This window comes from Talpa occidentalis, unplaced genomic scaffold (assembly GCF_014898055.3).
Source record: "Talpa occidentalis isolate TD23 unplaced genomic scaffold, MPIMG_talOcc4v2.1 talOcc4.11, whole genome shotgun sequence".
In the NCBI taxonomy this organism is placed as follows: domain Eukaryota; kingdom Metazoa; phylum Chordata; class Mammalia; order Eulipotyphla; family Talpidae; genus Talpa; species Talpa occidentalis.
Window position 1 is genome coordinate 18,119,218 of NW_023601104.1, and position 27,306 is coordinate 18,146,523.

The window sequence follows — 27,306 nt, forward strand, 5'->3', positions numbered from 1 at the left end:
ATTTTGTTGGGGAGAGTAGAGAGGAATATGCATTTCTCTCCATCTGAAGGGTGTTCTTTTTTTTTTTAAGATTTATTTATTTATGCATACAAGAGCTGGGGTACAGGCCAGAGATGCAGGGGGCGAGAGGATTCACCAGAGACAGAGCAGGGAACAAAACAGGCAGATTGACTGAAATACACTGCTGAGGGGAGCAGCGGGGGAGTCAGGAGAGGTCTACTGCGCCATGTGGGTTGCTCCCTGGCGGGCCGGGGATCAAACTCATGCTCCAGAGGCTGCGGATTGCTTCATAGTGCAGTGCTTAACACTTTGCACCACCAGGGAGACCCCTGAAGTGTGTTCTAACACACATCCTGTTGTTGCCTGGTACAGACTAGACAACAGTTAAATATTGTATTTCCAAACTGCCAGTGTTTTGATCAAAACACATTCCCTTTCACAGTATTCTTTCAGAGGCCATTGTGATTCTTTTTCATTTTGTGATTCTTTTTCATTCTTTTTCATTTTCATGTAGCCTCCAACACAGATTCACTGAGCATCTGCCCTCTCTTGTACAAACAGAGTTACTGGTATCCCTAAGTTTATTAAAAAACATTTATGATCATTTGGGTTGTTTCCAGGTTTTACCTGTTATAAATAGTGCTGCAATGAACATAGATGACTGGATCAAGAAGATGTGGCATATATACACAATGGAATACTATTCAGCAATCAAAAAAGATAAACTCTTGCCATTTGCAGCAACGTGGATGGAGCTAAAAGGAATTATGCTCAGTGAAATAAGTCAGAAGGAAAAAGAAAATATCAGATGGTTTCACTTATAGGAGGAATATAGGGAAACCAAGTAAGACATGAGGGGAAAAATAATAATAATACAAAACAAAAACAAACGGACAATTATAAACCAGAGACATTCTGCAGGGGAGGAGGAGGAAGAGGGATTCGAGGGAGGGAGGGAGGAGCACACGTGACTGAGGTGATGGTGCACGGGTGCCTTGGTGAAGGAAATTCTGTGGTGACTACACCTGAGGGGGCAGAGAAAGAAAACATTGTTTAAAAATGAACAATGATGTAAAAAATATATAAATGAAAATATCATTTAAAAACAAATTAAGGTCAACTAGCTTGGTCAGATACTCATTCAGTGAGATAGTCCAATAGCAGAACAAGTTACTAAATTTATTGCTTTTCCTATTAAAAAGCTACAGATTTAGGGCCTCCCCTGGTGGTGCAGCGGTTGAGCACTGGGCTGCGAAGCTGCCTGCAGCCTCTGAAGTGCCAGTTCCATCCCCAGTCACCAGTAGGGTCCCACATGGCGCGACAGACCTCTCCTGCCACGCCCACTGCTCCCCTCAGCAGTGTGCTTCGTCAGTCTGCCTGTTCTGTTCCCTGCTCTGACTCTGGTGAATTCTCTCACCCTCCCGTGCTTCTGACTGTACTCAGTTCTCGTATAAATAAATAAATAAATCTTTAAAAAAATAAAAAGCTACAGATTTAATCAATAGCCTCTTGCCACTTCAGTGATGAAGACTGATTGAGCTCACCACCTACCCTTTGTCTCTGCTTTCTAGGAATGGGCCTGTATATTCAGAAATTAAATATAAAGTGAGAGAATTAAATATAAAGGGTGAGAGAAGCTTCATATGCTATGTTGATTGTCTTTCTTTTATTTTCACAAGACAGATTTTAGTGGGGAGGGGAGTGTTGCAATCGCTAAATTTTCAATCACCCAAGTGTGTATTGTTTTCTCTGATGTTCTATTTCAACCTACGATTTAAACCTATACAAATGAGGAATTGATGGATCTCCTCTAGACCCTTCAGACCATTCTATGAATACTCATATTCACTCTTTTAATGAATCTCCAAGTTATGCTCTTCATCCAGAAGATGATTAAGAAATCATTCATATTTCTCTTGAAAGGGAGAGACACATGCGTTAAGAAGCACTGAACAGGTCAAGTAGACGCCTTCTTCCCCAGAAATTTACAACATGAATGGAACTGGAAGGGATTATGCTAAGTGAAATAAATTAGAAGGAAAAAGACAAATACTGGGTGGTTCAACTCCTATATGGAATATAGAAGAAATTGAACAAAGAACTGACAAAACAAGCCCTACAAATATGACTATAGTATTGAGGCTACTCGAGGCAGAATGAGGACTTAAATATTTGTCAATAAAGTTAGATATACCACTAACCCTATTTGTACAAATGAGGACAAAGAAGGAGGAGCCCAGTGGTCTATGGTAAAGGAACTCTAGGTGCTTTGGTGATGGGAATGACATATATCTGAAGAAGTGTGAATCTATCCCCCCAAGTCATATATATACACACACACACACACACACACACACACACAGTGTTGTCAACCAATGTTACCTCAGTTAAATAAATTTTAAAAAAAGAAGCTACTTTATCAAAACTTGAACCTGAATGACAGTAAGAATCCCAAGAGTCCATGTAATGTTTATCATTTTGTATGTACCTTCCATACAGACTGCTGAGCCTCTGATGTCATTTGTAGAAAACAGGTTGCTGGTATCTATAATGCAAGGTTAATGTGAAAATTATATGAAGTGATGTATGGTAAGCTACTATAAAAAGTATTCGAGGGCCTCCCTGGTGGCACAAGAGTTAAAGACAGAGCTATCAAGCTATCACCAGCCATTGCAGTTCAATCCCCAGCCAAGGAGCTACCTACATGGCGCAGCGGACCTGTCCTGTCTCACCCGCTGCTCCCCTCAGCAGTGTATTTCAGTAGATCTGCCTGTTCTGCTCCCCTCTTTCTGGTGAATCCTCTCACCCGCGCCCCCACCCCCCACACCTTTGTCTTATACCCCCATTCTTGTATGCATAAATAAATTTTTTTTAAAAAAGTATTTGACACAAGTGAAAATTTTACATCTCTGTTATCGGTAGGAATTGAGAGGTTCAGTCAGTGTTATGAGGGGCTACCCATATACCCGTTTCAGGACTGAGGTGCCCGGAGCATTTGACAGCTGTCCCCTGAGGCCCTTTCCAGGACTTCCCCTGGTGTGAAAAGAGTCATGCTGCCCAAAGTGAAGTCCTGACACTCCAGCCTGCGTCCAATAACTAGTTGAGGAGAGAACATGACGATACAGTCTTCCCTTAGCATAGGACAACACTAAGGGCCATCCCAGGCCCACAGTCCCCATGGGAATCCTAGGATCAGCTGAGGGAGGCCTCTGTTGTGACTGCATCACAGTTCAAGTTCTCTCTCTAGCCACTCTGCTTCCCTTTCAACCTCCCGAGAGTACACACATCTCAGAGTCCCAGGGAACTCAACCTGCAACAAGTAGAATTCGTTGAGCTTTTGTTGACTTGGCTGATTGCCAAGTAAACAGACTTTACTATAAGAATTTTTTTAATAATGTGTGAAGGAAAAAACATGTCTGCCCAGTCATTTATAATGACTTTAGAAAAGACACTACATAGCAAATAGATGGTTGGTAAGTGGCATTCATATCTGGAATTTCCTTTCAAGTCTCTGTTTTTATATCAGCATTTTTAGTTTCATGGGTGAAAGGCTGCCACAGTGTGTCCTAAGATGTTGGTGAGCAATTGACACCTCAAGTCAATACCCAAGTGACAACTTTTACACGAACACCCCAGAGGACATGTGGGGAAATTGTGTTGGGCAGAGGCAATGAACTTCCTTCAAATGAGAGGTCTCCTGTGAAAAGTTAGGGTCATAAACCAAACAAACACCGGCAGAGGCCCAAGTGGGAACATGAAACTGTGATGCTAAGTGGCTTGACCTGTCATCAAGCATGACACCTGCTTAGTACATTTCCTTTCACTTTTATTATTACTGTTGTTGATTTTAAATAGATGACTAATGCCTGAGTATACTTCCTTTTTAGAAATTACAGAAAAGTTAAAATCTCCTTTGAACTCTAACTTTCCTCTCATCAAGATTGTTGCCAAATCTTGTCCCTTCTGCCTCCCAAACACAAGTAGCAGTAGTTGTCATTTTATTTTATTTTATTTTATTTTATTTTATTTTTATTTATACAAGCACCGGGTACAGTCAGAAGCACGGGAGGGTGAGAGAATTCACCAGAGCCAGAGCGGAGAGCAAAGCAGAGCAGGCAGACTGACGAAGTACACTGCTGAGGGGAGCAGCGGGTGGCAGGAGAGGTCTTCATGCCATGTGGGACCCTCGCCAGGCGGCCAGGGATCGAACCGGTGCTGCAGAGGCTGCGGGCAGCTTCACAACCCAGCACTCAACCGCTGTGCCACCAGGGAGGCCTAGTAGTTGTCATTTTTTAATTTACTTCTGTGGGCCCTTACTTACATGCAAGGCTAAGTCTGCTGCTTGGATTCTGCTGCTTGCTGGAGTGGAAAGTTCCTGTGGTAGTAGCCACGCTATCTTGACTGCCGTCTCAAGCAATAAAGTCTATGATAGATGGGGTGACAAACTTCAGCGTACAAACTGTATAAAACCTTACCATTCCTGCTATTTGGGCCCAGACTTTTGGGAGCTATCCCACTGATCCACTGGTGTGACAAATAAATCTTTCTCTCCACCTCTCTAAGTGCCTTCTGGTTTCTCTGAAAAGTGGCCATAACAGTATCACAGAAAACACTTCATTTGACCTTATATTTTATTAGAGGTTTATCAACTCACAGTATTGTGAGGTCTGAATCCTTTAAAATCAACAGCATTAGCTCATTCCTCTGTCTCTTCCTCACTGACTAATACAACACTTTTGCAGATTCTTTCCATTATAAACATTCATTGAGCAATTACCTAGTGTTGGGGATGCAAAGATGATTCAGTATGAATCCCTTAATCTTAATGTTTTCAGTGTCTGATGGAAAAAAATAGTTCTATCTTGTAGCCCTCTGTCTGAGTACCCCATGAAGAAGGATAAGTAGGTTCCTGTGGAGAGGTTAGCTTTGCTTTATGGGAAGGCAACAGAGACAGGTGTCAGCAAAGCTGTCTTAAAGGATGATTGGGGGTGTCCCAGGTGACCAAGCAGTGGAAACCACCGAGACAAAGGCAGTGAGTTGTAAGAGTTTAGGCACATTCAGTTTTCATGTTAGTGTGATTAGAGGAAAGGGAACAAGAAATAGCAAATTACATCAGAAGAGTCATCAGGGGTTACATGAATCACCAGTGACCTTAGACTTCACATGCTGCTTTAAGAGAGTGGATTCGGGGCCTCCCCGGTGGCAGGAGGGTCCCACATGGCGCGCAGACCTCTCCTGCCCCCCGCTGCTCCCCTCAGCAGTGTACCTTGTCAGTCTCCCTGTTCTACTCTCCGCTCTGGCTCTGGTGAATTCTCTCACCCTCCCACGCTTCTGACTGTACCCAGTGCTTGTATAAATAAATAAATAAATCTTAAAAAAAAAAAAAAGAGAAAGTGGATTCCATCAAAAGGGCTGAGCAGCTACAGAAGGATTTTAAACAGCGCAGTAGCAAGAAGTTAGGCAGTAATGTAACTGACAAATTGCAAACAGAGAGACACTAAAACCAAAGAGACTGGTCAGGAGGGGCTATTGTGATAATCTAAGAAGTAAATAATGAGGACCTGAGCTGAGACAATAGTAAAAGAAGAGATGTTTCCACACAGATTTTTATACCTATATTTTTTAATCCTCTTAGTGTGTTGAAGGACTCGAGAGCAACCAATGAAAACACTGAGAACAGAGGTTTCTGGGCCATAAAGGAGAGAAACTGATCTCTGATAGATGGGTGAAAAAAGAATTGAGACAAATAATATACTAGAGTGATAGTCATATTCAATGCCAGGAGAAAGCTGTTCAAGAGAGGAAATATGGGGCCTCCGTGGTGGCGCAGCGGTTGAGCGCTGGGTTGCAAAGCTGCCCGCAGCCTCTGCAGCGCTGGTTCGATCCCCGGCTGCTCCCCAGCCACCAGAGGAGGGTCCCAAATGGCGCGCAGACCTCTCCTGCCACCCGCTGCTCCCCTCAGCAGTGTCCTTCGGTCCTTCTGCCTGCTCTGCTCCCTGCTCTGGCTCTGGTGAATTCTCTCACCCTCCCGCACTTCTGACTGTACCCAGTGCTTGTATAAATAAATAAATAAATCTTTGAAGAAAAAAAAAAAAAGAAAGGAAATATGATTTAGTGTGTTACTGAGCTCTACAATGCATAAATTTGTCACTTCTGATTAGTGGTTTCCAGTTTCTAGAGCCAACCCATAAACAAAGCTGGGAAGACAGAACTATGGTCTCAGAAATAAATGTAAATACGATTAAGGTAGACAATGTAAAGTGAAAACAATAACTTCTGGGCGTGGACAGGAGTAAAATGGGGGTGGGGATCAAAGTTGATAGGTCTAGAAATAGCCAGAAAAGGACATTTTTATTTGCTGATAGAGAGGTGGTTGCTACAAGAAATCACTTAAAAAATTGAAAGTCCTTGCCTCTAGGCAGCAGGGTTAGTTTTGACAAGGTACAGGGTAAGAGCTTGATTTTTCCTTACAAGCCCTTTTGTACTGTTTTGTTTATTTTTATCACATGCATGAGCCCTTTTGTTAATTTTTTTTTTAATTTTAATGCATTTCTGCAGATGATATGTCTTCTCTTGATGGAGACATCATACACGAACACCTGAAAAGCAAAGCATAATAGGTGAATCATGTATAACCTCCCCAAGGTAATTCCCTGGGATAATGAGTCATCTTCCTATTTTAAATATATTCACTTCAGTTATCACAATTCAAGAAAAATAAGCTTAAAGTCCATCTCTTCTCATAGTTTAAGGATCTAAACGTCCAAGTGGCAAAGATGAAATGTGGTTTACACATTAGATCAGTGCCTTTAAAACTTTTTTTACCTTGGGGCCTCCCCTGGTGGTGCAGCGGTTGAGCGCTTGGCTGCGAGGCTGCCTGTAGCCTCTTGCAGCTCCGGTTCGTTCCCTGGCCGCCGGCAAGGGTCTCACACACACACACACACACACACACACACACAACTTTTTACCTTAGTAAAAAATACCCATAGTAAAAAATACATTTGTATGTGACCCAGTACCCATACACCACATAAATGAAGATAAACTTTTTAAAGAATAATACTTATTCTCACCATGTGTGATGTGCTCTGAAATTTTCTGTTTCAGTCTATTTTAATTTTAAAAAATACTTCTTTAAAATGATTTTAACGGGCCTCCCCGGTGGCGCAGCGGTAGAGCGCTGGGTTGCGAGGCTGCCCGCAGCCTCTGCAGCGCCGGTTCAATCCCCGGCTGCTCCCCGGCCACCGGAGGAGGGCCCCACATGGCGCGCAGACCTCTCCTGCCGCCCGCTGCTCCCCTCAGCAGTGTACTTCGGTCCTTCTGCCTGCTCTGCTCCCCGCTCTGGCTCTGGTGAGTTCTCTCACCCTCCCGCGCTTCTGACTGTACCCAGTGGTTGTATAAAAAAAAAAAAAATAATAAGAAATAAAAAAAATAAATCTTTAAAAATAATAATAATAATGAAATAAAATAAAATTATTTTAACAATCCAGTACTGTACTGTGACCCACAGTTTGAAAACCATGCTAATCACCCCTTTTCTTAGACCAGGAAATAAATGTGTTTGTAAAGTTTGGAACTTCTTGAGATCAGCTGAACCTTCTGAGTAGAGCTACTTGTTACTGATTTGTAAATAAAAACACTTAAAGTTGACTTCAGTCATCTTTGTGAGTTAGCATGCCCCCCCCACTTCTTTTCATTTCTCTTCTACTTCCTTCAAGTTTTCCCTTTGCTGTCACTGGTCCTGTGGGGCACATAGTTGGAAAAATTAAATTCGTTTCTGGAGTATTCTGAGATGGACGTCAGATATGCATGTAAGTTACACACTTGTATAATCTTGGTTGGGGCCTCCCTGGTGGCACAAGGGGTTAAGTCTCAGCACTCTGAAGCTCTCCACTGCCACTACAGCACAAGTTCAATCCCCAGCCAGGTTGGTGACCCACATGGCACAGCAGACCTCTACTGTCTTGCCCCCTGCTCCCCTCAGTAGTGTGTTTCAGTAGAGCCATCTGTTCTGCTCCCCTACTCTGTCTCTGGTGAATCCTCTCACACCCCACCCCAGCACCTCTGGCCTATACCCCAGGTCTTATATGCATAAATAAATCTTTAAAAAAAAATCTTGGTTTTTCACCCATATGTCCTCCATTTTGTTTGCACTTGCCTTCTGAAGTACAAATTTCAGACAACAATGTGCTGCTTATGAAACCATCAAAGCCCAACTCTCCCTCAAATGTTAGAATCTTAGACATTTTCTTTTTTTTTTAAAGATTTATTTATTTATGCATACAAGAGCTGGGATACAGATCAGAGGTGCGGGTTGCTCCCTGGCCAGCCAGGGATCGAACTCGTGCTGCAGAGGCTGCGAACAGCTTCATATTGCATCTTAACCACCAGGGAGGCCCTTGTGACATATTCAAATATGGCCATTTCCATCTTTGAAAGGCATAATTCTAAGTCTCACTTTTCATGTCTACACATTTTAACAAGAATTAGTAAAAACACAATCACTGCAAAGCTCATTGCACTAATAGAACTGTGACTGGACTAATTTAGTTTCTTGTTTTTCTTTTCTTGTGAAATTAAGATCTACAAGCAGCTATTGAAGAGGTGCTCCCAACCCTGAAAAAAGATGACGTGGCCGTCTATTACATGAGCAGGACCTCTAACACGGATGGGGTCGGCACTTTCCTGGACAAAGTGGATGAAGTGTCAACTGAACCAATCCCAGCGTCGTGGAGGTCTGAAGTCACTTTTTCTACGCCTGCCATCTACATTTATACTTCTGGGACCACAGGTAAAATTCAAGAGCGGTTTCTCAAGGAAATGGACCTATCCTTAAGGAGTTAAATGTTGGGGGTTAGGTTTTCAAATGTTCTTTCTTTGGCAAAACTTATCAGATAACTAATGCTTCAGGGGATTTAGCTCTTTTCCTGTGGGAACTGATCTTATTTCATAGTATATGATCGCATTTGGGTTTCTCCAAGCTACACATAGTTCCCCTAGCTGGAATACAGAACAGCTAAAGAGGTTAACCAAGAACCAACAAAGATGTTTATGATGGTGGATTAAATTTGAAACTGAAGAGGTTGGATTTTTTTTAATGGTTGTTGTATTTTGGTTATATTATCTCCAGAATCTATGAATGGTATATAGCTAATTCTTTTTTTTTTATTTAAATATTTTATTTTATATAATTCTTACATCTCTTTTCATCTTTGCACAATGTATGCATTTTCATTTTGGTTATACTCCCCATACTATTGCACCTTCCCCCCTTATTTTGACTCTAGTCCTTCCTTTCCCCGCCCCTCCCTCCCCACTCTGTAGTGTGTCTCTGGTTTATAGTTGCTTGTTGATTTTGATTTTTACTTTGTATTGATTAGTCTTTTTCCTGGTCTCTTATTTAGGTTTTCTAGATTCCTGCTATGAGTGAGACCATCTGGTATTTTTCTTTTTCTTTCTGACTTATTTTGCTGAGCATGATCCCTTCCAGCACCATCCATGTTGCTGCAAACTGCATGTGTTTATCTTTTTTGATTGCTGAGTAATATTCCATGGTATATGTACCACATCTTCTTGATCCAGTCATCTATTTTTGGACATTTGAGTTGTTTCCAAAGCTTGGCTATTGTAAATAGTGCTGCTATAAACATAGGGGTGCAGGTGCCCTTTGGAATTACTGTTTCTGTGTCCTTTGGGTAAATGGTATATAGCTAATTCTAAATGGAACACTAGAGAAGACTACAGAATAGTAATAAGGATATAATTGTTTTGACCACTATCTTCCCATGCCACACTGACCTGAAGTTGCTTGGTTCTGTGAGTTCAAGATGGCTGTAGGTCAGGGCCTCAAACGCAGCATTTCAGCTTGGATGCCTTCAACTCTAAGCTGCACCATTATTTTTTTAGCCACTAGAAAGAACTCTGCCAATTAACAGGTGTTATGGGAGCTCTGCTCTATAAAGCAGGCAATAGTAAGAGTATAATGAACTAGGGACATCGTGAAATTTTTTTGTGTAATTCTCCCATGACCCTTACATTGGGTATTAAGCTTATTCCTATTCTTCAAATTCAGAAACTGACAGAGCAGTTAAGAACTTTCCAAGATGATCCACAACTCCTACAACCAACCTTTTGCTGTAGCACCTCCTGTTTAATGTACTTAACAGTTAGTGTTTGCCAGGGAAAATGGTACTGAAACATAACAACATGAAATCTGAGCAATAGGGGCCTCCCCTGGTGGTACAGTGGTTGAGCGCTGGGCTGCGAAGCTGCCCACAGCCTCTGCAGTGCCAGTTCCATCCCTGGCCACCGGCAAGGGTCCCACATGGCGCGACAGACCTCTCCTGCCACGCCCGCTGCTCCCCTCAGCAGTGTATTTCGTCTGTCTGCCTGTTCTGTTCTCCGCTCTGGCTCTGGTGAATTCTCTCACCGCCACCCCCCCCCCCCACGCTTCTGACTGTACCCAGTACTTGTATAAATAAATAAATAAATCTTAAAAAAAAAGAAAGAAATCTGAGCAATATATTTATTTTTTTTGAATCACAGAGGCAGAATTTTATTTTTTTTATTCTTTATTTTAATTTTATTTTTATATTCCCCATGCAATTACAACCCCCTTATTTTGACCCCAAGCACCCTTTTCCTCGCCTCCAACACCCCCGTAGAGTGTCTCTGGTTCATAGTTGTTTGTTGATTTTGATACTTTCTTTCTTATAGTTATTCTTTTTCCTGGTCCCTTATTTAAGTTTTCTAGATTCCTGCTATGAGTGAGACCATCCGGTATTTTTCTTTTTCTTTCTGGCTTATTTCACTGAGCATGATCCCTTCCAGCGCCATCCATGTTGCTGCAAATTGCATGTGTTTATCTTTTTTGAATGCTGAGTAATATTCCATGGTATATATGTACCACATCTTCTTGATCCAGTCATCTATTTTTGGGCATTTGGGTTGTTTCCAAAGCTTAGCTATTGTAAATAGTGCTGCTATAAACATAGGGGTGCAGGTGCTCTTTGGAATTGATGTTTCTGTGTCCTGAGCAACATATTTAAAAGGACAGGAAACCCCATGCTGATTATTATTATTAACATTGGAAAATTGAAAATGTGAATCTTTTATCTTTCGTGCTAAATTTTTAATTTCGTTTAAACAGGTAATAGATGTATGCATTCTCCTTGTAAAATAATCAAACACTATAGAAATGGCTAAAGTTTCCTTTGAGCCTTTTGTCTCAACATCAGCCTGTAGGTACTCACTCCTTCACCTCAACAGGCCCTCAGCACCCCTCCAATCCCCCAAGCCCCAGACAGCATTTAACCTTGAATTTTTACTTCCTTTCATATAGTCACTTTTACTAAATATTTTCTTCAACTAAATGAGGAAGAAAGACTGGGAATGACATATTAAAGTTGGTGCCCAAAGCATTGTACCTGTTACTTTTTTTTTTAATTTGTCAAGTTATTTATTGCCACACACACAAAACAGTAGGATGACATAGTTAACCAAGTATTTGCACTGCATGCAGACACTACCTTAATATATGCAACTTTTATCCTCATTTCTTAATGAAATGGAAAAATTAAATTGTAATTTTTTTACATTTAATTTGGGAAACAAGTAAGATAAAATGATCTTCTGGTTTGTGACAGAGAGTTCTAGTCTCAATTCTTAATAGGCAATGATGGAAACTCTTCACAAAGCTGGCTTGGGCAGTCAAAGGGAAAACTCATTTTAGGGAGAAAAGGAGAATGAACTCTCCTTAATTTAATCCCATAATGCAGAATTTTATTTAATTAGAAAAGAGTTTCATTGACATTCATTTTACTTTTCTCCTTATCTCTGAGTAAAATATTTGCTAAGTAATTCTTGTAAACATTAATTCAAATAACTTAGTTAAGCAATTGGAGAACAAAATGTTTTCACTGTTGCTCAAAGGCAGTCATTAGTACAAATTCGTATAATAGTTACCAAATAGTCTTTTTTTTTTTTTAAGATTTATTTATTTATTTATTTATATAAGCACTGGGTACAGTCAGAAGCATGGGAGGGTGAGAGAATTCACCAGAGCTAGAGCAGGGAGCAGGTCAGGCAGAAGGACCGAAGTACACTGCTGAAAGGAGCAGCGGGCGGCAGGAGAGGTCTGCGTGCCAGGTGGGACCCTCCTCCGGTGGCCGGGGAGCAGCCGGGGATCGAACTGGCGCTGCAGAGGCTGCGGGCAGCTTTGCAACCCAGCGCCCAACCGCTGCGCCACAGGGGAGGCCCTAAATAGTCTTATTTTTTAATTAATACAAACTCTTACAGCAAAGTCTCTAAAAGTACTTCAAAACAACCAAAGATATGCATTTCTTTTTTAAAAATGATTCAGAGCTTCTGCTGTCCATATGATTCTTCCCCACAATGAATATCGCTAATTTGTTGCTGCTTTCCTCTATTTCTTTTTTTTTTTTTAAATATTTTTTTTTAAGATTTATTTATTTATTTATACATGCACTGGGTACAGTCAGAAGAGCGGGACGGTGAGAGAATTCACCAGAGCCAGAGTGGGGTGCAGAGCAGGCAGAAGGACCGAAGTACACTGCTGAGGGGAGCAGCGGGCGGCAGGAGAGGTCTGCGCGCCATGTGGGACCCTCCTCTGGTGGCCGGGAAGCAGCCGGGGATCGAACCGGTGCTGCAGAAGCTGCAGGCAGCTTTGCAACCCAGCGTTCAACCGCTGCGCCACCGGGGAGGCCCATGCTTTCCTCTATTTCTTAATATTAGTATAGAAAGCGGCATTAACACTAAAACAGTGTCACTGGCCCACTATCAAACAAAATGAGTTTTGAATAGCATTTGCAATAACAGTAACCTACTAGCCATACTACCTTGACTTAAAACAAATTGCTACTAATACCTAGCTAAATGGGCCACCAGGTATAAAAGGATGTGAGTCTGTGGATATCTACCTTCCTCTTCACAAAGCGGTTTTATACACTCCAGTCTTAAACTGTAATTCCAGTCCTGTAGAAGGACTTTTTGCTTTCTCCAACTAAACTGACCTGCTGTGGGAAACAAAGTAATCATAGACTTTAATAGGCTTACAAAAAATTCATATAAGTTACAATTTAAAAAAAGGCAAATTTTTTAGCCTAGTGTACTAAAACTACACTGAGATAATCGTATTTTACCTTTCACATTGACAGAAATCCCAGCATTTGAGATCACACTTTGGCAAGGCTATGAGGAATCCAATACACTCATGTATTTCCAAGGAGAAAATGAATGGTCAACCCTTATAGCCGGCAATGTGCCCTATCTGTCAAAATGACAGATTTTATCTTTTGACCCAGCAATCTCACTTTAGCAAATTTATCCAACAGTTATAGCATCAGTCACAGTGAATGTGGACCAGATTATTCACTGCAGTGTCATTTGAATATGCAAAATAGTGTCAATACAAAGAATTGGATGCAGCTGAGAGAGAATAAAAGAATGAATAATTAAGGGACATATCTATGTACAAATATGGAATGTGTGTATTTATAGAGACAGGTCTCCATGATACATGGTTAAGTGGAACAGGCAGAGGAAGTGCATATTTTTTAAATGGGGAAAAGGGCAAGAACATACGAGCAAATGTTCATATTTGCTTGTATTTATATAAGGAAATTCTAGAACAGTACATAAATTCTTTTTTTCTTTTTTTTAAGATTTATTTATTTGTTTATACATGCACTGGGTACAGTCAGAAGCGCGGGAGGGTGAGAGAATTCACCAGAGCCAGAGCAGGGAGCAGAGCAGGCAGAAGGACTGAAGTACACTGCTGAGGGGAGCAGCGGGCGGCAGGAGAGGTCTGCGCGCCATGTGGGACCCTCCTCTGGTGGCCGGGGAGCAGCTGGGGATCGAACCGGCGCTGCAGAGGCTGCGGGCAACTTCGCAACCCAGTGCTCAACCGCTGCGCCACCAGGGAAGCCCAGTACATAAATTCTTGAAAAGGGTCATAAAGGAAGGTGGTAAGCAATCTGATGTCCCTGAATCTCAGTCTCATCTGCAGATTGGAAAATATAAATCTACTTATTAATTATGAGAATTAAATGAAATTTTGAAAATACCTCGCAAGGTCATAGGCATAGAGCAGAAATTCAATAGATGTTCATTTCTTTGTCTTCAGCTTACTAACTGCTTGAACTCAGGGTCAGCAAACCATGAACTGTGGACCAAATACAAACCACTCCCCCATATGTTTGTGTAAGTAAAGTTTTACTGGAACACAGACATGTTCATCCCTTTATGCGTTTGGCAGCTTTAAGTTGCAATAACGGAGCTGAGTGGTTGCAACAAAGACCATATGACCCTGCATACCCTAAAATACTTACTGTCTAGTTTTACTTTACAGAAAAAACTTGCCGACTCCTGGCCTGATCATGGCCTTCCCCAGTGTGTTCTCTGAGCAGCAATTATGAGTCTTCCTAAGGGAGATCTCTCTTCCAGGTTCCGTGTTTGTGAATGACCAGTCTTGGCTCACTCTTGCCTTCTCTGGTATCTTTGCAAAGGTCTCCCGAAAGCTGCAATGATCAATCATCATCGTATATGGTATGCAACTGGCATTGCTCTTTCAAGTGGGATTAAGAAGGATGACGTAATCTACACCGCTCTACCCTTGTACCACAGTGCTGCACTTTTGATTGGCGTACATGGATGTATCATGGCTGGTAAGCTTTTTTGTTGAACAAGGTGTTTGAGATTAATCCATATTCAAATGTGCTCATAAGAAAGAGTAACATAAAATTAGTACCACTAACCCTAGACCCCTTCATTCCTTGTCCCAAGCAAAATTAATCTCCCTGCACACACACACACATACACACACACTCATACTTACATTCCCTTAGAACCTCATTTGAACCTCTTACTTACTACATGCTGACTTTTATTAGAAAGACTTATTTCTAATTCCTCACCAGATTGGAAGCTCCTATAGGACAAAACCATGTCTTATTCATTTTTTTTGCATTGAATGTAATTGGTGCTCAAACAGTTGTTTGTGAACTTAATTCATATTTAAAGTATACTTTTCAAAAATAACAAATGTAATGGCAGGCGGGGGGGTTATAGTATTTCCTTATTAACACACTGTTTGTACACTTTTCTATAGGTGCTACTCTTGCTTTACGGACCAAATTTTCAGCCAGCCAGTTTTGGGATGACTGTAGAAAATATAACGTCACTGTCATTCAGTATATTGGTGAATTGCTTCGGTATTTATGCACCTTACCCCAGGTAACTCTCCCCATTTTTCATCATCTTGTTGAAATATATAGAATGGGAATTCATGTCCTTTGGCTCATGCTAGTCTTCATCTTTTTCAGCATACCAGTTTTCAGTTTAGACTATGACTATTAGGCAGGATAAAGTGTGTGGCACCAAACCTGTCGTAGAGTGGATTTACTAAGACAGTTGCTTTTAATATTATTATTGTTGTTATTAGTATTATTATTATTATCATCATCATCATCCGCTGTCTTTTTACCTTTCTCTCTTTATATTTTTATGTAAGTATGCTTGAAATATAACATTATATTTGTTTCAGGTATACAACATAATGATTCAATATTTGTATATATTGCAAAGTGATCACCACAATAAATCTAGTTACCTTCTGTCCCCATACATAATTAGAACATTTTCTTCTTGTGGTCAGAACTTTTAAGATTTGCTCTCTTAGCAACTTTCAAATATGCAACGTAATATTATTAACCATTGTCAACACGCTGTACATTATATCCCCATGACTTATTTTATAACCGAAAGTTTGTTTCTGTTGGCCTCATTCACTCTTTCTCCCACTTCCCCACTTCTAGCAACCATTAATGTGTCCTCTATAACCTTGATTTTTTAATAGATTCCAAGCAAGCAGTGTGGCAGGAGCCCGGGCTGGGGGCGAGGGCTTTACTTTGCTGAGACTTTAGTGTAAGTGTGACAAAGCACCACTAAAGGGTTTTCTGTGAAAGAGTGATGTGGGAGAGACACTAAAGGAAGAGAGGTTTCTTCTGTGTAAAGTAGAGATTGAGCCTTACTCTTTCCTTCCTATGCGTGCTGCTTGCTTTTCTCCTCAGGGCACCAGGCAGAAGTATGACTTGTTCGTTGTTTATAACATGGATTTGGGAATTTTTCTAAGATGTTCTCTACCTTCTGCCTTTTCATCTCTTGGAAGTCCTCCAAAAGCAAGGGCAAGAGAAAGACACCAAGCTCCAACATCTTAAAATTAAGAGACCAGGAACTATGTAGTACAGACAGCCAAAAGATGAAGGTCACTGACCTAGCAGGACTGAGAGGGGAGAACATTAAGAAGCAGGTGCCAGCAAGAAGGAAGTCAACTGACTTCCTAAAATCTAAGAAATTGGAAGCACTGAAGATGGGATGAGGTGTCAGTCTTCACAATAGGATTTTAGAGACCTGTGAAGAAGCACCTCCACCTGCTACTCTCTTTTCTAGCCCTGTAGGAGAAAGGAGGTTTATTCTCTGGGTAACTAGAAAAGCTTTGAATGCAAGCATCCCAAGAACAGAGGAGGGCAGGGATGAGGCACTAAATGTAGAGACTGAGTAACTGCTTATTGACTCAAAAGGCCCCAGCTCCCTTCCCCTGAACAGTTTCCAGAACTCCAGTGGCCAGTTTATGCTTGTAGACGAGAGACTAAAGGAAGGTAATTCTTAGGGAAAACTAAACTTTCCCAGAAGAAACTGGATATTGGCTCACTGCCCCATAACCAGGCAGTACAGTCCATCTGGTGGCTCCTCCCCATCACACAAAGCTGCTCAAATGTCTTTGCATGGTCTTACTCCTAAATATGAACAGACCTCAAGGATCACCTGATACATGAGGAGAACCCCAAAAGAAAAGAGCATCAGGGCCTCCCCAGTGGCGCAGTGGTTGAGCGCTGGGTTGCAAAGCTGCCTGCAGCTTCTGCAGCACCGGTTCGATCCCCGGCTGCTCCCCAGCCACCGGAGGAGGGTCCCACATGGCGCGCAGACCTCTGCTGCCGCTCGCTGCTCCCCTCAGCAGTGTACTTCAGTCCTTCTGCCTGCTCTGCTCCCTGCTCTGGCTCTGGTGAATTCTCTCACCCTCCCGCGCATCTGACTGTACCCAGTGCTTGTATAAATAAATAAATAAATAAATCTTTAAAAAAAAAAAAAGAAAGAAAAGAGCATCAAAAGAGTAGAAGAAAAGGGGCCTCCCTGGTGGCACAAGGGGTTAAGCACAACTCTGTGAAGCTGTCCACAGCCTCTGCAGCATGAGTTCGATCCCTGGCCAGGGAGCTACCCACATGGCACAGCAGACCTCTCCTGTCTCACCCACTGCTCCCCTCAGCAGTGTATTTCAGTCAGTCTGCCTGTTCTGCTCCCCACTCTGTCTCTGGTGAATCCTCCCACCTCCCCCCACGTCTGGCCTATACCACAGTTCTTGTAAGCATAAATAAATAAATCTTTTTTTAAAAGAGAGAGAGAGAGAGAGAAGAAGAAACAGCATCAATTCAAAGAGCAGGAGGAAAAACCTCCAAAAACTTATAATGACTATCCTCAGAGATATTAGAGAAGATAAATACATAAAACAAGAATAATGTACTATTCTAAAAGCAGAGTAAGGCCTGAAAAATAAGAATATGACTTTTGTTTTTAATTCATGGAAAGTTTGAAAGATGAAGTTGAGAATTCTTACAGAAAGTTGAAGAAAAGATGAAGTGATGGACATGAGGGAGACAAAATAAGAAAATTAAAGGGCTGATCCAAGAGTTTTGATAGCCAATTAAAAGTAATCAGGAGAAGAGACTAGAGAATGGAGAGGAAGAAATTGTCAAAGAAAAAATTATAGTACCAAAAGAGAGGGAACTATACCATAATGACATTAAATAAATTTTATTTATATATTTTTTAAAGATTTATTTACTTATTTATACAAGCACTGGGTACACTCAGAAGCGCGGGAGGGCGAGAGAATTCACCAGAGCCAGAGCGGGGAGCAGAGCAGGCAGAAGGACCGAAGTACACTGCTGAGGGGAGCAGCGGGCGGCAGGAGAGGTCTGCGCGCCATGCGGGACCCTCCTCTGGTGGCCGGGGAGCAGCCGGGGATCGAACCGGCGCTGCAGAGGCTGCGGGCAGCTTCGCAACCCAGCGCTCAACCGCTGAGCCACCGGGGAGGCCCGACGTTAAATAAATTTTAAAAAGGAGAGAGGAGAGGGAGTGGAAGACATGGGCATGGGAGAGGAAAGGAGTGAAGCTATCTAAGGATAACATTTAACTTGCCAACAAAACAAAACAAGCTGAAAGATAAAGGAGCAGTGACTTCAAATTCTAAATAAAAATTACTGCTTACAAGAATTACATATTCAACCAAATTATCAGTCAAGTGTGCAACAGAGAATGTTCTCAGACATTCAAAATCTTGATGAAACATTACTTCATATACTCCCTCTTTTAGGAAGTTTCTACAGGAAACATTCTGTTCAAACTGAGTGAAAATAGAGGAAGACAGGATCCAGGAAAGAGAAGCAAAGGGAGGGTATCCACAGGACTAAGGAGCAATTAGTCCACATTGGAGCAAAATGACAAAAAGAAGCATCATGGGAAAAAAGGAGACTGGAGGATGAGGAAAGACTTGCAAATAGAAACTGAGAAAACAAAGCAGGGGCCTCGCCTGGTGGCACAAGCAGTTGAGTGACGCCCTGTGAAGCTGTCCGCAGCCTCTGCAGTGCGAGTTCAATCCCGGCTGGCCGCGGAGATACCCACATGGCATGGCAGACCTCTCCTGTCTCACCCGCTGCTCCCCTCAGCAGTGTACTTCAGTCAGTCTGCCTGTTCTGCTCCCCACTCTGTCTCTGGTGAATCCTCTCACCCCCCCACACCTCTGGCCTGTACCCCAGCTCTTGTATAAATAAATAAATCTTTAAAAAAAGAAAGCAAAGCAAATGGACAGGATGACAATCCAAGGGGAAGGATGTGTTCATAGTAGATTGCTTGCTTTCTCAGTGGTGTATCATGAACTCAATAATGTGAGCACTAAATGTTAATTAAGCCAAAACTGTGAGTGGAAAAATGAGAAAGACTGGGATAGGGCTTAATCCTCATCTAGCACGAGGAAATGAATGCCGTCTTAAACTGATGAGTCAACAGATAACATTATATGCATTTAATTTAGAAATGCAGGGGTAAGAACCAACTACTAGAAGAGTTAAACATGCCTGTGGTCGGTACACTAAACAGGAAGGATGAGGATATCAGTGAAATGAACAGCATTTTCCATTTGAAAGTCTTTCCAGTACGACTTGATTCTTAAACTATGTCTTTTTTCCTTTTTTTTTTTTAAGATTTATTTATTTGTACAAGCACTGGGTACAGTCAGAAGCGTGGGAGGGTGAGAGAATTCACCAGAGCCAGAGCGGGGAAGAGAACAGGCAGACTGACGAAGTACACTGCTGAGGGGAGCAGCGGGCAGCAGGAGAGGTCTGCGTGCCATGTGGGACCCTTGCCAGTGGCCAGGGATTGAACCGGCGCTTCAGAGGCTGTGGGCAGTTTCGCAGCCCAGCGCTCAACTGCTGTGCCATCGGAGAGGCCCTGTCTTTTTTCCTTTTAATTAAGAAAAAAAAGCACTCTCTGAAGTCACCTTCATCTGGATTTGGATCTTGGAGCAACTACATTGCTACCCCTGTGATCTGGGGCAAATTGTTTTCAGCTTCTCAAGGCTCCATTCCATTTCCTCCATTGTAACATAAGGCAAATATTTGATTCCATTTCATCATTTGGTAGGATTCTTTAGAAACTTAAGTAAGACAATACGGGTCAAATGCCTGACACATGGTAAAGCCCTCAATAACACCTTTCTGCTTACTCTACCTGGTGCCCCACATTCTTCCCTGGGTACCCTGACCTCTTGCTCTTCCTAAGCCGTTAAATCCCAGTGTGAATTTAGGTCCCCTGGTGTGCTTGCCTACTGCATGTTAGAGAGAGGAAATAGAGGGTTTGATTCTTGATAAAGAAAAATGAGCAGGTGGCCACTAAGCTAAAATACAGTCCCTCTGATAAATATCTTTAGTGATAAGATAACACTTTCTCTTAGTTGAAAGAAAAACTCAAGTCATACTCATGTCATACTCTCAGCCAGGGGGGAGCAAAAGCTTAGGTGAGAACCAGGCAACTCAGAAGCAACAGGTGGGATCTCCCATTTTGTGGCCACAAATATTTCCACCCTAGCACCTTAATCCTTTGTGCTGGGTAATAAGATCCCTCGGTTTATAATGAAAACTGAGCCCATGGTATTGTGACTATGAGCCCAACTACCTGCCACCCGCAGGTGACAGCTGCACCTGTGAGGCTGGCCTGCTTCCCACAGCCAGGGCCTGCAGTCTCCTGATCCCTAAGCCCTGCCCTTGTCCCAGTGTCCTGTCATTAACTGTTGAACAGGCAGTTGAAGGATTCCTGGAGGAGGTTGATTTCTTCTTTCATTGGAGCGATTGTACTATATGCAAAGCACAGATCTGGGCACCGTGGATGACATATAGTTGACCTCAAAAGAGTTTGCAACCCAACAAAACAGAGAGATGTTTACCTCCCATTAGACATAGAAATTATGCTGGGCTTCAAATAGAATAAGGAAGGTCTCAGGTTAACACATTGAAAGCTACTTTGAGCTCCTCGTGGAAGCCTGAGAGCAAATAAGCCCAAGGTCAAATGGTTATTTTTTTTTTAAGATTTATTTATTTATGCATACGAGAGCTGGGGTACAGGCCAGAGATGCGGGGGAAGGAGTGTGTGTGTGAGAGGATTCACCAGAGACAGAGTGGGGAACAGAACAGGCAGATCCACTAAAATACACTGCTGAGGGGAGCAGTGGGTAAGGTGGGAGAGGTCTGCTTTGCCATGTGGGTTTGTTCCCTGGCCAGCTGGGGATAGAACTCGTGCTACAGAGGCTACAGATTGCTTCATAGTGTGGTGCTTAACCCCTTGTGCCACCAGGGAGGCCCGGTTATTTATTTGTTTAATTTATTCATTTATTACTTATTTATTAATTCCTTTGTAATCTTCTCAGATCAAACCAGACATTGTTCTAAGACTTTATATATATATTACATACATTAACTGATCTAATGTTCTTAACATTTTCATGAAGTAGCTTTAATGACTACCCTCATATTACAAATACTGAAATCACATCAAGAGCTTGTGCTAATGAGATGAGAAAGATATTAAGCCAGTTTCCTCACTGTATGTGACATTGTATACATAGTTCATTGAGGTAAGCACATCCAAAAAAAAAATAGTCTTCAAATATATGTGGTGTTTTAATATCAGAGTAGCAGTGAGGGACAACAGTGGGGTTGGGGGTGGGGGTGTGTCTCTGAAAAACTGACTGTCCTAACCAAAGAGAACCATACCTAATGGTCAGGGTGACCCTACAATTCATTCTCCAAACAAGACCTGTGAAAGTGAAAAGAGTGTCATTAGTCAGTACGTCAGCACAACAGGCATAAACAGGGACTGGCTCTGGTACATCGGACAGATGGTCTCCTTACTTCTAAGAACTTGGTAATTAGGACAGGGAAGAGTTTTGTGACCTATGGACTAGGGAGCTGATTAAGAGAATACATTTTCACTCCATCAGAACACCTAGGTTCCTGCAGGTTCAGAAGTTTCAGAACTTTCCCGAATGCCCAGGTTAGGAACACTGGCACGAAGCCCCTGGTGTTTCTCTCCACATTTCCTCCTCAGAAAGCTGACTTAAGGGGCCCACTTTTTACCAGTGGCCAGTATCTGAACACCTCTTGGGCTGGGTCTCCTGAATAAGCTTCGTCACCAAAAGTTTGACCAAGGAGCTACTTTTTTTTTTGGGGGGGGGGGGAACCCTCACCTGGGAACAAGCTGGTGCTGCCGAGGCTGCGGGCAGCCTCACAGCCCAGCGCTCAACCGCTGCGCCACCAGGGGAGGCCCCTAAGGAGCTACTTTAAAATGAAATGCATAGGCTATTCTCCACCCCATTCCCCAGCCCTTGGCTCCTTCTGCTTGGAAACCAGTTCAGGGTTTGTTTTGGTTGGGTTTTTTGCCCAAGGGCCCTCCCCCTTATCAAAGAACTGCCAACCTCTCCCTTTGACAATTCTTTTCAAGAGGAACTGTTATTCAAAATCATTTCACAGGGCCTCCCTTGTGGCACAGGGGGTTAAGATGCAACCTATGAAGCTATCCACAGCTATCGAACTGCAGCACAAGTTCGATCCCCAGCCAGGGAGAAATCCACATGGCGCAGCAGACCTCTCCTGTCTTGCCTGCTGCTCACCTCAGCAGTGTATTTCAGTCAGTCTGCCTGTTTTGTTCCTCACTCTGTCTCTGGTGAATCCTCTCACCCCCCACACTCCTGGCCTGTATCCTAGTTCTTGTATATATAAATAAATCTTTTTTTAAAAAATCATTTCACAGTGATTTAGCAGTGTAGGAAATAATGTAGAAAATGCGCTTTAGAATGTGCTCTTTTGAGCAAATTACTGTTAAAGAAATTAATATTTGATGTAAGAGGAAGAGCTCTAGTTACCTGGCACGTTTACCCCATTCCATTGTTTTCTGCTAAAAGTCATAGAGTTACTCAATTTGCAAGCTGAAGTTTTATTTATTTACCTGTCTCTCCCACTGGCTTTGATCTCCTGGAGGACGTAATTGCCTTAGTAATATAAAGTTTCAATAAAATCATCATAGGCTTGGACCTATTTGTAGGAGCCTCATAAATGATTTTGGTTGCATGGAAAGCAACCATATCTCAACCCCACCCCTTGCTGATTCAAGCTCTCCTTTCAGTTCTTATACTCCAAACAGCTTTCCTTTGTGATTTTTATTTATAGCAAAGCATATTCCTTCCAGGCCACCTGAGACAAGAGGAAGTCAGCTTCCTCCTCTCTTCCCCTTCGTATCCTTTCGGGACAGTTTCATTGTCTTGGTTCAGCACTAACTGGTCTTGTGACCTCTGCATCTGTCTGTTAAATGAAGGCATGATGGAGAGTCTTCTCTCCAGTGCCCTCAGGCCCTGATGAATCAGCCAGGGGCCTGGAGGGCCCACAGAGACTCTCAGTCTTGTCCCGTGAGGAAAGAATTCAGTGTCAGGACTAGAGTTAAGCAGCAAAGCAAGAGATTTATGGATAAGTAAGAGGAAGGACAGGAAAGCTCTCTGAGAAGAGAGGGATCCTGAGAGGGTAGCTATTGAGGGGGCAAGAAGTAGGTGTTTATAGGGGAATAATGGACAAGGAGCAGGGGTTTGGCCGCTGGGTATCTCTGAGTTGTGTCTCTTGCTGGGGCCTGTGGAGTCTCCGAGGTTACTGAGACCCACTGAGTTTCCCACATTACCTGGCCTGTCTTCCCAGAACCAGCTTTGGTCCTTTGCTTTAGCATTGTGTTACTGTGTTGGTGTTCAGAACATTCCATTTTTAATTGGGTTGGAGAACACCTTGACGCCAAACGATTATTAAATGGACATAGGGTTCCTGGACTTGGAGGACACCCTCCAACCTATGGTACCTTATTCATATTGATAAGTGGTCTGGGGACACCTGGGCTGGGCGCTTGGGGCACCCTGTTCCTCACTGACTACCTATTTCCTAATTTCCTTAGTCACTAACTCTATGCTCTTCAATGGCTCTATGGCAAAGGATTCTCTCTCCTTTGAGGGTACTCTGTTGTCTTCTTCATTGTCAAGTTAAAATCATTGCTTCAGATTATATCAGTCTCTGCCTGATCTTTGCCTTGTGTCCCCTCCTTTCTGGCAATTCACCAACCCCATCAAGAAAACAATTGACACATTATTCTAGCTTCAGATTGTGTATCAATTAAAAATTCACATCACTTAGTTTTGTCGTATTGTTTCACTTTATCTCTTAAAAATTGAAATGGGAAAATCTAAGTTTTGGGGTTATTAAATCAGAGTTCAGATTGTTAACTCATAGTGGGGCAGAGGCAAAGGATGTGTTGGGGAGGCCAAAACTGAATTTGTCACGAACATGAATATGAAGACATTTAAAGACAATTATTGCTATGTAAGTACAGGCTCCAGAGATATTTCAATTTGGTCTGCTTCCCCTCCTGTCACAGAAACCAAATGATCGTGATCATAAAGTGAGACTTGCAATAGGAAATGGCTTGCGAGGAGATGTCTGGAGAGAATTCATCAAGAGATTTGGGGACATTCACATTTATGAGTTCTATGCTGCGACTGAAGGCAACATTGGCTTTTTGAATTATACAAGAAAAATCGGTGCTGTTGGAAGAGTAAACTACCTACAGAGAGTAAGTACATGGAAAAATAAGAGAATACATAGCCAGTTTTCAAAATAAAGTGATTTCTTAAAAGCTATGTCATGATGAGGTTAATATCAGAGTTTCATGCAATATCTAAGCTATGGCCCATCCATATCACTGAGAGGCTTGGCTCATTCTCTTTGACAATGATCTCAAAGGGACAGGGTCATCTAATTTTAAAATTTTAATTTCTATTCATAACAACTTTTTATGCCTTTACAATCTGCAATTTATGGAAAGTCTCCCTGGTGCCATTCATTCTTGTATATTGTAAAACATCTGAGGTTAGCAGTGCCTCAGTTGACCACATACTGCAAAATGTGCAATTTCCTTTTCATCATGGTGCATCACAATCACCCCAGGAACTTCTTATGTATATACAGGTACAGGGCCCCACCCACTGAATTTTGAATTCTGTTGTTCTGGATGGGGCCCAGGCATCAGTGTTTCTTAAAAGCAAGCTCTGCAACCAAGGTTAAGAACCACCATCTAGGACCTCCCTGGTTGTGCAAGGAGTTAAGATACAACCTATGAAGCTGTACACAGACACTGCATCACAAGTTCGATCCCCAATCAGGGAGATACCCACATGGTGCAGCAGACCTCTCCTGACTCACCCGCAGCTCCCCTCAGCAGTGTATTTCGGTCAATCCACCTGTTCTGTGCCCAACTCTGTCTCTGGTGAATCCTCTTACTCCCCACACTTCTGACCTGTACTCCAGTTCTTATATGCATAAAATACATAAATCTTTAAAAAAAAAAAAAAAAGAGCCATCATTTAGGCCTTCATGAGAACTGTGATCAATCCCAGTTCTAGGATCTTGTAAACATTTATGTTCCCCTAATAGCTCAATGAGACAGACACTTCTTAATTTTAAACCAGCTCTTATAGCAGTCTCTTTTCCCACAGTCATTTTATTGCCTGGGGTCCCCAGACAAACTTTTTGTTTTTTGGGCTCAAGTGGTCACTCTAGATGATCACCTATTCTGAAAACTCCTGGGAATATTCAGTGAATGCTGAACCTCCTGGCTTGAGCAATTGCTACTGTCTTTATACCTCTGTGCAGCCCATCTGCTGGCCATGAAATAGCCACACTAGAGCTCCCAGGCAACTGCATCCCCAGGGGTGGACTTGCAGAGGAGAAAGGAGAGTATCTGTGCATAAGCGATCTGCCTCTAGAGATCAAGCTCTAACATCATCACATACCACCTGTGTGACCTTGGGCAAGTCATTTTATGTTCCTTAAGCCTCAGCATCATCGCCTGTAAGCAGAAATAAAAAGAGAAATTTCAGAGCCCTTTGCCTGACCCAAAATCAGTGTTAATAAGAGAAAAGGGTGCTGAAAGGATTAAATCAAGTAACTTATGAAAAAGTCCTTCAGTATCTAGCCTGTCATATGAGAACTTTGTATAATTGTTGGCTGCAGTGATTATTACCATTCTATTCCTCGTATTCTGACTTGATCTCAAGGCATTTTGGAATCCAACGATCCTCCCTGACAATGACAACCAAACGTCTGCTGCACTGTCCTCCACTCCTAGGCAGTCCTGTATGGTAGCTGCTTCTACATGTGGCTATTTAAAATTAATCATGAAAATAAAAATTTGAATTCAAAAGGATACCTTTTGGTCAGTTTTCAAGGGTTAATTTTAAAATTTGTCTTTGACCCTTTGTTTTTTCTATATCCCACACATAAGTGACATCATTTGGCATTTAGCTTTCTCCTTCTGGCTTATTTCACTTAGTATAACTCCTTCCATCTCCATCCATGTTGCTGCAAATGGCACGAATTTATCTTTTTTTAATCACTGAGTAGTATCCCATTATGTGTATACTCCACCACATCTTCTTGATGGTTATACAAGATTTATAAAGGCCACTTATGATATGTCCACCAAAATACATATAGAAGAATATTCATAGCAGCTTTGTCTTTAAAATTTAAAACTATAAATAATCCAATGTCCATTAGCAGGAGAATAGATAAATGGGGTATAGTCATACAAGAGAAATTACATGGCAATAAAAAAGTCAACCACTGAAACAAACACCAACATGAACGATGGATGAATATTACAAACATTATATTAAGTGAAGAAAGGCATGTGTTTACTTCGCTATTTTAAAGTTTAAAAATAATGTCAGAATATCAGTTAACTTGACAGAAAGAAGCAGGAGAAACTTCCTAAGGTATTGAAAGTGTTTTGTATTTTGATCTGGTTGGTAAATACATGGGTTTATAGAGTTATAAAATTCATCCAGCTCACTGAAAATGTGTGCACTCTGCGTACTTTATGTATGCTATCCCAAAATATAGAAAAAAATGTGAAAGAATTTGTACTCATATGATATCTTTTATTTTGCTAGAAAGTCATAGCTTATGCACTGATTAAGTATGATGTGGAAAAAGATGAGCCTGTCAGAGATGGAAATGGATACTGCATCAAAGTTTCCAAAGGTAAAGTAGCCTTTTGTTCGATTAATCTGTGCCTCTTCACACCTTGACCAAGTCACTTTTTTTTTTTTTTAACTGAGCTAAAGTTGGTTTATGTCATTATATGTGTTTTAATGGTTATAGGTTAAAAATCCCTACAGATGTATATTTCCATGCCTTGCCTACCACCAAAGCCCCGATAATCCTCCGTCACACTCTACTGGGCACCCCTCCCTTCCCTCCTTCATGCCTACCAGCTTCCCCTTCTTGTTGCCTCAGTTTTGTGGTCAGATGTCAAGGGTTTGTTACTGCTTTGCTTTGTCAGACCCTTTGTTTTCTCTATATTCCACGTATAAGTGAAACCATCCAGTATTTGTCTTTCTCCTTTCGATTTATTTTATTTGGCATTATCCTCTCCAGTTCCATCCATGTTGTTGCAAATGTCAAAAATTCATCTGTTTTTTTATAACTGAGTAGTAGTCCATTGTGTATCTGCACCACATCTTCTTGATCCACTCATCTGTCCTTAGGCACTTAGGTCTATAACTTGCCTATTGTAAACAGAACTTTGATG

At 41.9% G+C, this 27,306-nt stretch overlaps 1 protein-coding gene across 1 annotated transcript in view; it reads left to right on the forward strand.

The window, feature by feature from the left end:
- The window catches only part of SLC27A2 (solute carrier family 27 member 2), a 43,295-nt gene that overhangs the window by 7,183 nt on the left and 8,806 nt on the right, over positions 1-27,306 (forward strand). The window contains exons 2-6 of the mRNA XM_037501753.2: positions 8,582-8,791; positions 14,526-14,684; positions 15,128-15,252; positions 24,091-24,285; positions 26,666-26,756. Coding sequence (XP_037357650.1) covers positions 8,582-8,791; positions 14,526-14,684; positions 15,128-15,252; positions 24,091-24,285; positions 26,666-26,756 — 780 coding nt within the window. The remainder of the gene's footprint in view (positions 1-8,581; positions 8,792-14,525; positions 14,685-15,127; positions 15,253-24,090; positions 24,286-26,665; positions 26,757-27,306) is intronic.